We start from the raw sequence: 13,648 nt of genomic DNA on the forward strand, positions 1-13,648 counted from the left end.
TTTGCGCAGTTAGTCTCAAAGGTGCTGCAGGATCCTTTCACAATTAAAATGCAATTGAACTGGCAACAGAGTTTAAACTACTACAGTACTCTATTCAAAATGCTTCCTTTAAGCATGGAGGAGGAGTCCTCTCTGGACTCTAACACCCAAAATCCCCCAACCAGCATGGAATGTTAACTACAGGAGTCCACCTCCCAATGTCCCCCAGCCAGAAAGAAACGTTTCCTATGGGATCCACCTCCCAGAATCCTCCAGCAATTAGTTATCTATGGAGTTCCCAAGCCAGTGGGAAAAGTAACCTACGGGTCCTCACCTCCCAGAATCCCCCACTCACCAGAGAATGTTTCCTATGGGACTCCACTTCCCAGAATGCCCAGCGAGCCAGAAACATTTCCTGTGGGACTCCACCTCCCAGAATCCCCCAGTGATTGGCAGTGAGTGGGAAAGACAGACTCCCAGACATGAAGCAGGGAAGCAATGTGGGTCAGATGTTGGAATATTCTTTTCACTACCTCTCTCCTATACTTTTTCCCTTTCCTCCTCTCTTTTCTTTTTTCTTCTTTATCTCTTCTATCCCTTTCTCTTTTTCTCTCCTTTTTCTTCTTTCTTTTGTACCTTATGGATGTGTTATGTCTATGTTATGTATGAATAATTTGATTATCTTCTATACTTTTTTCAAAACTCAAGAAAAAATAATTTTAAAAAGAAGACTCCACTTCCCAGAATGCCCCAGCGATCGGTTACCTACAGGACTCCAATTCCCAGAATGCCCCAGCTGGGATCGGTTACTTTCACAAGGACTCCACTTCCCCGAATGCCCCCGCTGATCGGTTACCTACAGGATCCACTTCCAGAATGCCCCATGATCATTTACCTACAGGACTCCACTTCCCAGAATGCCCAGCGATCGGTTACCTACGGACTCCACTTCCCCGAATGCCCCAGCGATCGGTACCTACAGGACTCCACTTCCCCGAATTACGGACTCCACTTCCCAGAATTACCTACAGGACTCCACTTCCCAGAATGCTCCAGTGATCGGTTACCTACAGGACTCCACTTCCCAGAATTACCTACAGGACTCCACTTCCCAGAATGCCCCAGTGATCGGTTACCTACAGGACTCCACTTCCCAGAATTACCTACAGGACTCCACTTCCCAGAATGCCCCAGCGATCGGTTACCTACAGGACTCCACTTCCCAGAATGCCCCAGCCATTGGGGTAGGTGAGGGGGTGGGAAAGCTCTCCCCAGGGGATTCTGGGAGCACCCTGGGCCCTTCTCCCCCAGCTCCACTCCCAGAATCCCCAGCCATTAGCTACCTTAGGACTCCCAGAGTCCCTCAGCCATTGGGAAAAGTTATCTGGGAGACTCCACTTCCCAGAATACCCCAGCAATTAGTTACTTACAGGACTCCATTTCCCAGAATCCTCCAGCCAACAGGAAATACTTCCTACATCTCCCAGAATCCCCCAGCAATTAGTTCCCTATTGGACTCCACTTCCTAGAATCCCCTGCCACCAGTGAATGTTTCCTGTGCGACTCCACTTCCCAGAATGCCATGGGGTTGGTGGGAGGGACAGCTCCTCCGGGGGATTCTGGGAGCCTCCTGCTCCTCCCAGCCACGGGAGGCGTGTCGAGGGAAGAGGGCTCACCCGGGCGAGGCGTCCTCCGTCCGCGCGGCGCTCCATTTCCCCGAAGGCTCCCTCAGAGGCTCCTCCGCCGCGTGTCTGCGCCGCTCCACCCGCACTGCGCATGCGCAGCCACGCCCCCTCCCTCACGGTCCCTCAGGAGACGCCGTTTTCCCCCTTAAATCTCCTCAGTTCCGGCGCCTGGCTTTCCTGCCCTCATCCTCCTGAGGGTCAAAGGTCAAAGGTGGCCTTGTCTCGCGGAGACGCATGCGCAGTTGGACCCACAGAGGCTCTCAACCACGCGCATGCGCCGGAAGACTAGCTTGGAGGAGGCAAATGCCTGTCTACGGTCCCGACTTTGAAGAACTGCGCATGCGCTGCTGCTCAAAGCTCTCCAGATGTCGTTTCAGAAAGACGCAGGCAGAGCTCAGCATCTGGAGCCTGGCCTTTGTTAGCTGTTTTGCTTATTTATGCTGTTTACGTTTCTGTTTGCTGGGCCTTTCCTTTCCATTTTAAGTGTCAGCTTTGTACGTGTTTAATTATACTGTGCTTTTAGACTGCAAGCCACTCTGAGTCCCAATAAATGCAATAACAATAATAATAATAATACTGACTGCCATGGCTCCATCCCACAGAATCCTAGGATTTGCAGTTTTTGTGAAGCCCCAACCATCTTGGGCCGAGAAGCCTAAGGACCGTGTGAAACTACAAATCCCAGGATTCCATGGGCTGGAGGTACAGCACTTAAAAGTGATCTCAAACTGCATTCATTTCAACAGTGTAGAGGCACCCAAATACATCTACGCTGTAGAAATAATGACAAGTTTGACACCACTTTGACAGCTGTAGGCCCCATCCTTTGGAATCCTGGGATTTGTAGTTCTGTGAGGCCCCGGAAGAGGCCAAGGAACTCTCAGAACTACAAATCCCAGGGCAGCATAGGCCTTTGAAAGTGGTGTCAAAGTGCTTTATTTCTCCAAGGTAGAAGATTTCTCCATTCCAAGTACAGTACACATAAAAACAAGACCTTGGAGCCTTCCTTCTTCCTTTTAGACTACAACTCCCAGAAGCCTCAGCCCAGGCTTGGAGTCGCCGGCGCTTCTGGGAGTTGTGGTCCATAAAAAAAGAAAAGACAGCTCTCTGAAGGAAGGCCCTCAAGGCAGTCTCTTTTCGGCGCATGCGCAAAAGGAGAGGATGAGTGAGGGGGGAGTGCGCATGCGCGAGGCTGTCAAACGCGAGTCGACAGCCAGCGGCGGAGCTGGGGCCTGGTGCGCATGCGCAGTGGGCGTCCCAAGATGGCGGCGTCCATGCCTGGCTGTTCTGAGGGGCCGAGAAGTGCGCAGAGGAGGGCCGCTCCCCCGAAGCTCCGCCGCTAGAGCCTTCCCTCTCCCGAGGCAGCAGCGGAGGCGGCCATGGAGAGCTCGGGCGCCGCGGTGGGACTCGGGGGCGGGTCGGGCAGCAACGTCCCCGCCTTCCTGACCAAGCTCTGGACGCTGGTGGAGGACCCCGAGACAGACGCCCTGATCTGCTGGAGCCCGGTGAGAAGGGCAGCCTCGCAGGGCCCCGGTCGGAAGCCCCTCCTCCTCCTCCTCGGAAGGGGCCCCAAAGGGACAGCCAGCCCTTCTGCCAGGCAGAAGGGCCCTCCAAGGCCCCCAGCCCAGGCCCCGCTGCACTGCAGCAGGGCATCAGCTCCCAAGTTGGGAGACAGCTCCAAAGGCAGGGAGCGGCGGAGTCTCCTTCTTCGGACCTCTCTAAAGAGAAGCTGGAGGGCCCCCTGTCATTGGGGAGGCTTAGATTCAGAGCTCCTGCATGGCAGGAGAAAGGGGTTGGACTGGGCCAGGGCCCTTCTGGGGGTCTCCTCCAACTCTAGGACTGGGCTGGAAGAGATCTCCAGGAGCCCCCCAGCCCAGGCCCCTTCTGCCAGGCAGGAAGGCTTAGCATCCTCAGGGCCCCCCAGCCCAGGCCCCTTCTGCCAGGCAGGAAGGCTTAGCATCCTCAGGGCCCCCCAGCCCAGGCCCCTTCTGCCAGGCAGGAAGGCTTAGCATCCTCAGGGCCCCCCAGCCCAGGCCCCTTCTGCCAGGCAGGAAGGCTTAGCATCCTCAGCGGACCCCCAGCCGGCCCCTTCTGCCAGGCAGGAAGGCTTAGCATCCTCAGGGCCCCCCAGCCCAGGCCCCTTCTCCCGCCCCCCCCCCCCCCCCCCTTGGCAGGAAGGCTTAGCCATCGCTCAGGGCCCCCCCACCCAGGCCCCTTCTGCCAGGCAGGAAGGCTTAGCATACTCAGGCCCCCCAGCCCAGGCCCCTTGCCCAGGCAGAAGCTTAGCATCCTCAGGCCCCCCCAGCCCAGGCCCTTCTGCCAGGCCAGGAAGCTTAGCATCCCGCAGCCCCCCCAGCCCAGGCCCCTTCTGCCAGGCCAGGAAGACACCGTCAACCCCCCCCAAGCCTCCATAATTGTGCAAAGGGATTTTGTAGCGTCTTTGAGACTAACTATGTGAAAGGAGTTGTAGCATAAGCTTTCCTAGACTAGGTCTATTTCTTTAGCTGCATGGAGTGAAGTCATCGACCAAGTCTATGAAAACCTACCCCAAGGGCCTTTTAGTCCAGCCCCATTCTGCCATGCAGGAAGACACCTTCAAAGCAACCCTTGGGACAGATGGCCACCCAGTCTCTGTTTCAAGAGCTCTAAAGAAGGAGACTCCAACAAAATCTCCAAAGCACCATCTTCCACTGGCGAACAGTTCTTACTCTCAGGAAGGTCTTGCTAATGTTTTGGTGGAATCTCTTTTCCTGGAGCTTGCATCCATAGCTCCTTGTCCTATTATCTGGAGCAGCAGAAAACAAGCTTGCTCCATCCTCAATATGACATCCTTTCAAATATTTAAACATGGCTATCATGTCCTCTCTTAAAAACCTTCACTTTTCCAGGCTAAACATATCCAACTCCCTAAGTCTCTCCTCATAGGGGTTCATGGTTTCCAGACCCTTCGCCATTTTAGTTGCCCCCCTCTGGACATTTGGACAGCTTCTCAACATCCTTTTGAATTGTGGGGCCCAGAACTGGACAGAATGTTACTCCAGGTTAGTCCTGACCAAGGCAGAGTAGAGGGGCATTGTTACTTCCCTCAATCTAGACACTTGGGGGTCCCTTCCTTCTCTGCTAGTTCTTGGATGCCGCAGTTTAAAATGCAAGGTAGTAGCAGCTGCTGTGGAAGATGTCTCTAGTCTAGGCCATCTCAGACAGAGGCAAATTCCAGGGCCCCTGTTCAATTTATTATTCTGGCTTCATCTACAGCTAGACTGTGCTTTCTAGGGCATTGCTACTTAGTGATGGTCTGGGGACCAGTGCCAGTCTGGTAGCCATTCTGCCAGTCAATAGTACATTGAGAAGAATGTGGTTTTCCTCTTCATTAGGAAGCCAGAGAAGCACTGTGCTAGGAGACAGTCTGGATTGGCTCAGTTGCAGTGCTGGAAGCACTGGTTTTGTGGGACATGAGAGCTACTGAGCTCCAGTAAGGTTGAACTATCAGATGCCACTTCTCAGTTAGTTGTGAAATCAGTAGGGTATCTTTGGGCAAGGAAGAACAGTGCCAGTTATCCCACATGCAATATTTAGAATCATAGAATCATAGAGTTGGAAGAGACCGCAAGGGCCCTGATCCAGTCCAACCCCATTCTGCCATGCAGGAAATCTCAATCAAAGTGTCCCCATTGACAGATGGCCATTCAGCCTCTGCTTAAAGACCTCCAAGGAAGGAGACTCCACTACACTCCGAGGAAGGAGTGTGTTCCACTGTTGAAGAGCCCTTACTCTCAGGAAGTTCTTCCTAATGTTGGAATTGAACAGATTTGGAAGTGAACAGATAGTATAAACTGGGAAGGAGTTTTAAACAGCTTTCTAAATATCAGTGAGTGCTGTATACTGTGATGGAACAGGACTGTTACTTGTGGTACCCCTGTTGTGCCTTGTATATCAGTTTTTTTGTGCCCCCCCCCCCCCCAAAATGGAAGACTGTAAAGTTTCCTGGAGATTAAACATGTTCTGTGATTATAGTGTTCATTTTCAGATTCCTCAGTATAGTTTTTACTGGGTTATTTAAACACTGGCATTCCCTTCACATAGCCCCTTGAACAGCCCTTACTGTCAGGAAGTTCTTCCTAATGTTGAGGTGGAATCTCTTTTTGTTTAGTTTGAATCTACAAACCCTTGGAGTTTGATGGAGTCTCCTTCCCTGGAAGTCTTTAAACAGAGACTGGATGGCCATCTGTCAGGGATGCATTGATTGTGAGTTCCTGCATGATAGAATGGGGTTGGACTGGATGGCCCTTTTTGAGGTCTCTTCCAGCTCTATGATTCTGTGATTCTATGAATCCATTGTTCTAAGTCCTATTCTCTGGAGCAGCAAAAAACAAGCTTGCTCCATCCTCAATGTGACATCCCTTCAAATATTTAGACAGGGCTTTCATATCACTTCTTAAACTTCTCTTCTCCAGGCTGAACATACCCAGCTCTCTGAGTCGTTCCTCATAGGGCTTCATGGTTTCCAGACCTTTCACCATTTTGGTCACCCTCCTAAAGTGAGGGTATTCTAGGTGAGGCCTGACCAAGGCAGAATAGAGTGGCACTATTACTTCCCTTGATCTGGAGACTATGCTTCTATTGACGCAGCCTAAAATTTCATTGGCCTTTTTAGCAGCCGCATCACACTGTTGACTCATGTTCAACTTGTGGTCTACTTGGACTCCCAGATCCCTTTCACATGTAGTCTCTTTTAGCCAGGTGTCCCCCATCCTACATCTATGCATTTCATTTTTTCTAACTAATGCCTGTTACAGACTGCCAAAATAAAGCTGCTTCGGGTCTCTTTGGAAGTATGCTATTTAAATGATGCATGGGTCCTAAGAGTCCGGAGGTTGCACCAAAGCCACACTTCATTCCTAAGCACCGGAGTGCAGCTTTGGTGCAGCTTCCGGATTCTTAGGATGCATGCTTCATTTAAATAGCATACCTCCAAAGAGACTTGAAGCAGCTTTATTTTGACAGTCTGTAACAGGCCTAAGTGCAGTATCTTACATTTCTCCTTGTTGAAGTTCCTTTTGGCCCAGCTTTCTAGTCTATTCAGGTCATTTTGAATGTTGATCTTGTCCTCTGGGGTATTAGCTATTCCTCCTAATTTGGTGTCATCTGCAAAGTTGATAAGCATGCTCCCAACTCTGTCAGCCAAGTCATTGATAGAGAAAGGAGTTACCAGGGTTGCCCATGTTATATGCCATCTTGAATTCCATGATGGGAGAGAGCAAAATATAAATTAAATAAAATTTAAAATATTAAACAATTTCTAAGGTCTTAATTTGGGGTTCAGGCAGGCTTCCTTTCATTTCCAAGTAAACCTCAGGTTTCCCTTGATGGGGTTAATACTGTATTAGTTTTTAAAGTGTACAGTTGTCCCTCCGCGTTTGTGGCTTTGACTTTTGTGGGTTTGATTATTTACAGATTTGATTACAATGTTCTCTCTAGGCATCTCTGTCTCCTTCAACATGTCTCTTCCAACTCTGCAATTCTATGATTCTATATGTTCACACTGGAGGACCTAGAGATTCCTAGAGAAACACTTATCTATGTATTTGTAGGCCCTTTAGTGCAATTCCATGGCCACCTTCTTCTGAGTGCTGACCATAGAGCTGCAGTGGAGGACCTAGAGATGCCTAGAAAGGTGTTCTCTCAGGTAAAGACAAAACGTGTTTTTATTTGCGGTGAATGTGGAGGGCCCACTGTATATCCTGCCTTTTGCCAGCCTGGAAAAATATGAAGGATTGTAGGACAAATCCAGGTAGCCCCCCAGTTGGCAAATGTTGGACTTGGGCCTGATTTCACCATGGCTCTTGTTTTCCAAAGCATGGTAGAGCTGATTAAATGCTTTCATTTTGTCTGTGCTAATACCTTCTCTTTTGACTTACTGTCTAAGAAGCTGCTATGAACATAATCTCGAAATAGGGCTTGGGTTGGGAGAGTGAGTGAATTAGGAAGAAGCATGGCAGCATGTCTAGTTGGGTGGGAGCCTGTAAGCCAATAACAAATAAGCCCTGTAGGCTTTTGCCTCTCCTGTTCGGACCCTTTTCCCTTTTGACAAGCGTGAAGCTGTTTCAGAACATTCAGGAGTCAGGGTCTCTCTCTCTCTCTCTCTCTCTCTCTCGCTTGCTTCCCTTCTGATACTGAGCATGTTCTCAGACCTTTATCGCCTTCTTTGCATGCCTGCATTGCACTCTCTTGCAGACATGGCCAATGTTGCATGCATTTGGTATTCATCTCTGGTCTGTCCTTACGACACATAAGGCTGTAATACAAAAGAGAAAGCAAGCTTTCCACATGCTTTCCTTCTGCCAGGATGCTCAGATTCTGCCTGCCTTAACTCTTGCTTTGGTGGGCACTTAAATATTGGAGGTTTATCTTTTACATTTTAAATGTTGGATCCTTATACCAAGGGATGGTCTGTGCGTTAGTAGCCAAAAGTTAATGGCTTGGGGTTGCCACATTCTATCAGTCTTTCTTTCTTTTCTTTCATTGTCAACTTAGTCTAGTACTCCTTCGAAGATGGAGCCAGTCCCAAAAAGTAATAGCGGTAGTTCAGATTCTAGCATCCTGACTTATTGTTCCATTAGGTGCCCATTAGGTTTTAATATTTGAGAATATTAAAAGAAATCAAGGTTATCCTGAGTATATATGCTAGAACCAAAGGGGATTGGGTTCAAGTCTCATCTCTGGCCATCAGCTCAGTGGGACCTCAAGAAAGAAACATTTGTGTGGCCTTGGTTCTCCATTTATAAAAGGGCAAATGCTGACCTGAGTCTTTCACACATTATGCCTAACATACCATGGAAACGGTTCTGATTCTGACCCTCCCATCTCTCTGAAGTGAATGCAGGCTGCTGTTTCCCTTAAAGCAGAATATGAACCTTACTTCTTGGTTGCAGATTCTTCTGTAAATCAATCTTTGGTGGTGATTCAGCTTTGTGCTGTTGTAAAAGTTACCATAGTCTGTGCAGGAGCCTGGGGTAGGAACAGTCCCTTTGCTTTGAATCATGGGGAAGAGAAAGATAGAAAAGCTAAGCCAGCTCTGAGCTTCCCTTAATTGAAGCCCAGACTATGGTTATGGCTGTCCTTGTGACACAGCCCCCTCCTGGGTTACGGTTCCTTGTCCTCCTTCCCTTTACATTAAGTATTCCTCCTCCATTTCATCCTCTATTATTTTGCATACTCAGTTTGACACACAGCTTCATATCCCACAGAAGTAAGGGCAACCAAAATGGTGAAAGGTCTGGAAAATACCAAGCGGTTTAGGGAGCTGGGTATGTTCGGCCTGGAGAAGGTTAAGAAGTGACATGGTAACAGCCCGATTTAAATGGTTGACGGAAAGCCATATTGATGATGGAACCAGCTTGCTTTCTGCTGCTCCAGAGACTGGGACACAGAGCAATGGATTCAAACTCCAGGAAAAGAGATTCCACCTAAATCTCAGGAGGAACTTCCTGCTGCTTAGAGCTGTTCGATAGTGGAAGAGGCTGCTGCCTCAAATGGTGGTGAAGTCTCCTTCTTGGAGATGGCTGGATGGCCATCTGTCTTAGGTGTATACATGTATGGATGAAGTGGGTTAGACTTGGGGTCTCTTCCAACTCTATGATTCTATTATTCCTCCAAAGCCTCTGTCCAAGGAAGCCCTTAGCCTGAAACCCCTCAGGACCTGTAATGACTCTGCTTGCTTTCTGCTTCCATTAATGCTTTCAGCAGCTCCCTGTAAGGTCTGTCTGATCTCTCTCATCCTACAGGTAAAGATTCTCTCTTCCATCCTGTTGCTCATTGAAAGGGGTAATACTTGTGTCCTTCCGGTTGTATCTTTCTCCTCTTGCTTCCCAAGCGGTAGAGCCTTTGTCTGGCCAAGCAAGTCTTTTCCTGCTACATTTCAGCCCTTCCTCCCCAGAACAGTTGCCTCATTTCTTCCCAGCCGCCCCTGGGAATTAATGAAGCGGCTGCCAATCCAACCTGAACGCTGTCTGTGGAATGAATCAATCTTTTTGTTTAAGTAATACATGTCAGATTTCATTATGTGGAAATTGAGCTGCCTCTTGTTGCTGATTTCCATCTTGAGAGCCTCCTGTTGCAAGAAGAGTGTGCTGATTCTAGGTTAAAGCCCACAACCCACACGAGGAGACACAGCTATATACACAATTGACCACAGAACATTATGGTGGTTCAGCCAAAAACCTCCTTGTGTCCATACTTATCTGAGGGCCTTGAGCAGACCTTTGGCTTGCCCCACTGATTCTGCCAGTCAGCATCACGATGTGAATGTTTAGATGTTTGCAAATAACCCAAAACAGAATCAGTTCATGTGTGTGAAGCCGGTTAATGAACCTTCAGTCTCAGCTGCAGCTGAGCATAATCTAGAACAGAAACCACAAAGTGCTGTGGCTGGACTGTTGCTTTGAAATGGTTGGATTTCTAAGAGGGGTGTTAGAGATAAACTCCCAGAGAAAAAGCAGCACCTGGTAATCTGGGGGGGGGGTATGTTGAAGTGTGGCCCTTGGGACCCCCAGATCTCCGTGAAAGGTTTTTAAAAATGGTTTTTTTGTGGGTTTTTTGGGCTATGTGGCCATGTTCTAGAAAATTTTCTTCCTGACGTTTCGCCAGCATCTGTGAGAAGATGCCAGCCACAGCTGCTGGCAAAACATCAGGAAGAAAATTTTCTAGAACATGGCCACATAGCCCAAAAAACCCACAAAAAAACCATGGATACCGGCCCTGAAAGCCTTTGACTTCACATTTTTAACAATTTCACTCCAAAATTGTAGTCAGCAATGGGATGAAGAGGGAATCTTTACCTGCAGGATGAGAGAGATCAGACAGACCTTACAGGGAGCTGCTGAAAGCTTTAAGGGAAGCAGAAAGCAAGCAGAATCTGCCAGAACTACCAAAAATGCAGCAGTTTGTTTTCCCTAAAGCTCCCCTGAATACACACACACAAAGAAAGACAATGGGCCCAAATGGGTGATGTGGCAGTTCAGGCATGCTGAAATGCGCCAGTGTGGCCTTTGGGGTCAGGGAGCACAGAGAAGTAAAATGACCCCTCGCCTTCTGTGCAGTTTCCCGCCTCTGCAATAAGCCAAGCAGCAAAAGCAAATTCATACCAAAGCATCTTACACTTTTAAAAGCGAGCATGCAATGGTGTTGTACAAAGGATTAGTTGGCTTAGAGATTCTGCCATATTGTCATGCTGGATTTCCACAAGACTGGCATGGGTACCAGAACTCAGGGCTGATGGTGACTCCTTGTTGGTCTTCCCCAAACTCTGCAGAAGCTCAGCTGTGCTGCCCTTTCAATGTCAAAAATTAAATGCCAACACCCATTCACTGAGTTTTGCTACCTAATTCTTACCATCCTTAGAGGTAAATAGCCAACAAAGCCCCTTTCTGCTGCTGCTGTTCCTGACTTTTTAGTATTGTCTAATTGAAGATCCAGCACGCACCAAAAACCTTGGCGCAACCCCTTCACAATGCATAGCAATGGCATTTGTTATTACTTGTCTCTGTGGAGTCTGTTGCTTTGCAGTTATTAGGCCCAGGCTGATGAGGGTGCCAGGGTACTGGTATTTAGGCTGAGAAAATGAAATGCACAGATATCGGATGGGGGCACCTGGCTTAAGGAGACTTATACTTGTGAAAGGAATCTAGGGGTCCTAATAGATCACAAGTTGAACATGAGCCAACAGTCTGACAGTGGAAGACGCTGCTTTGGAGATTTTGGTGGAGTCTCTTTCTTTGGAGGTCTTTATACAAAGGATGGATGGCCATCTGTCTTTGGTGCTTTGATTGTGAGTTCCTACATGGCAGAATGGGGTTGGGCTGGATGGATGGCCCTTGGGGTTTCTTCCAACTCTTATGATTCTGTGTGTGTGTGTGTGTGTGTGTGTGTGTGTGTAAAACGTGGTGGTATTGTTGATTTTGCCAGGTGCTAACCACACGGGTGTCCTGTTGTAGAAATGCCTCATTGCGGGGAGGCTTCCCTGTTTGCCCTACCTTTGCACGGTGCATTGCTAAGCGCAAGAGGGGCTCAGGTGGCCAGCTAGCCCTGTCCCTGCTCAGGGGTGGTCCGAGAGGTCCCTGCCTTTCTCTGGAGCTAGCCAACTTAATTTCGTTGCAGAGTTGTGATTTGTCGGCAGCCTGTCTGGTTCGGTTCCCACCTCGTATTGGTATCAGCTGTGTTTGTTCTCCCGCCATATGGAATTGTCTTAACAGGAAGATGACTCAGTGGCAGAGCTTTTTCCTGCCATGAAAGAAAATCCAGTTGTAAAACAGTCCTTTACTTCTCTTATATCACCCTGCCAGATTGAAAATATTTTCTCCCTCGCCTTCTCTTCTGTAGACGCCATTATATTTTGACAATAAAATTCCTGCCATGTGAGCCAGAAAAGTAATGACACCATGGTTAGTAAAACAGTTGCATGACTGTTTTCCATCCCCAAACAGCTGAACTCTTGCTCCTACCAGTCAGCTACTAGTCTTGAGGAAGGCTGCCTTACTGGTGGCTAGTAAAAAGGCCAGTGACAACTTGGGACTAAGGCATGGGGTTGTTGACACATTTGGGGCTTCAGAGAGGATGCAGGAGGGCTCTCTGAAGGGGGGAAACCCCTCTGCGTCTGGACGTTCCTAAGCTGAAAGATAAATTGTAGTCAAGCCAAAGCACGTGAGGAAAAGGAGGAAGCCAAAAGTCGGGTGTTAAGTTGCATTTGGCCACCTGCCACGTGCTAGGAATTGCCATTTGAGGCCAGGCCCTGACACCTCACTTAAAGACACACGCATGCACTCTTGCCCTTGTATCTATCCTCTGAGAGAAACCATCTGCATTGTGAATTTCATGCATGCTGGGTAGGAACTGATTTTGAGTTCCTGCATGGCGGGGGTTGGACTGGATGGCCCTTGTGGGCTCTTCCAACTCTATGATTCTATGAATACATGTGCTTTGCTTTATCTACTACGTCAATCTTCCTTTGGGAAAATGGCATTAAATAAACCTAAACCTTGAATGCATAATTAGAAAAATAATCAAACACAAGACTGCCTGTTTTGCACCACCTTTATAAGCATTCATAGTGTGGCCTCATCTGAGATAATCTATATGTACAGTTCAGGTTGCCACACCTAAAAAAGGGAATCCTCTTGAGTTGGAAAGGGTGACAGGAAGGGCAACCAAAAGGATCAAGAGGCTGGAGCATGTTCCTACAAAGAAAGTTAGTAAAATTTCAAACTGTTTGCTTTAGGAGAACAGGTGAGTAAGGCTAGACACATGATAGGGATGTGTAAAATGATGCCAGAAAATAGGTTGGAAGATGTGTTTCTGGCTTTCTCGCCAGTAAGTAAGTATTCCATAGTTCATAAACTGTAGGATTTGCTGTCACAAGTTACCATGATGGTTGGCAGGCAGATAAATTCCTGGAGGCTAGGGCCATCTTGGTACTAGTCAAGGTGCCCATACTTCATCTCTAGTACCAGACGCAGCCTGACCCTTTACGTCAGTTGCTGGAGGGCTGCAAGAGGCAAGATGCTGTTGCATTTCTGTCCTGCTTATGGGCTTTCTATTATAGGCAGCCGATCAGCCCCTGGGTGAACAAAATGCTGGACAGGAGAGGCCTTCAGTCAGATCTTTTGTTCTTAGCGTCAGCCCTTCCCAAGGGACACATTGAACAGTGTGGAGATGACAGGCAGTTCTGGGAACTGTCAGGCCCTGGCCTTAGAGAAGTTTAATGTGGCCTTTTCTTTAATCCGCCATGAAATTGAGAATCGTGGATCTTGTTTATACAGCTGAAGTTCAGAGGTTGCCGTCTTACAGTGTGTATCCTCGGAGACCACTTAAAGGTTTTTAGGACGTTTCAGCCACGCTTGCTTGCTGCCTTGAACAACTATCCCTGCCATAGTTCAGAGATCCTCCTCGTCCTCATCCTGCTCTTAACAACTGTCCAGTGGGTCTTAGGA

The 13,648-nt window shown here is 48.4% G+C and overlaps 2 protein-coding genes across 6 annotated transcripts in view; one reads left to right on the forward strand and one right to left on the reverse strand.

Moving 5' to 3' along the window:
• BOP1 (BOP1 ribosomal biogenesis factor) overlaps positions 1-1,867 on the reverse strand; it is a 102,085-nt gene extending 100,218 nt beyond the window's left edge. The window contains exons 1-2 of one of the 2 annotated variants that reach the window (XM_042465562.1): positions 1,787-1,840; positions 1,656-1,746 (exon numbers count right to left, since the gene is read on the reverse strand). In XM_042465562.1, the coding sequence (XP_042321496.1) occupies positions 1,656-1,691 (36 nt within the window). In that variant the 5' untranslated portion in view covers positions 1,692-1,746; positions 1,787-1,840. Of the gene's footprint in view, positions 1-1,655 lie in introns of both variants that reach the window. The other variant, XM_042465560.1, reaches the window with a different exon arrangement.
• Positions 1,868-2,887: 1,020 nt separating this feature from the next.
• Positions 2,888-13,648, forward strand: part of HSF1 (heat shock transcription factor 1) — a 58,041-nt gene continuing 47,280 nt past the window's right edge. For 2 of the 4 annotated variants that reach the window (XM_042465572.1, XM_042465574.1), the window contains exon 1: positions 2,888-3,169. In XM_042465572.1, coding sequence (XP_042321506.1) covers positions 3,044-3,169 — 126 coding nt within the window. In that variant the 5' untranslated portion in view covers positions 2,888-3,043. Of the gene's footprint in view, positions 3,170-5,814; positions 5,910-13,648 lie in introns of all 4 variants that reach the window. The other 2 variants (XM_042465573.1, XM_042465570.1) reach the window with 2 other exon arrangements.

Source organism: Sceloporus undulatus, chromosome 4, assembly GCF_019175285.1.
Source record: "Sceloporus undulatus isolate JIND9_A2432 ecotype Alabama chromosome 4, SceUnd_v1.1, whole genome shotgun sequence".
Lineage (NCBI taxonomy): Eukaryota > Metazoa > Chordata > Lepidosauria > Squamata > Phrynosomatidae > Sceloporus > Sceloporus undulatus.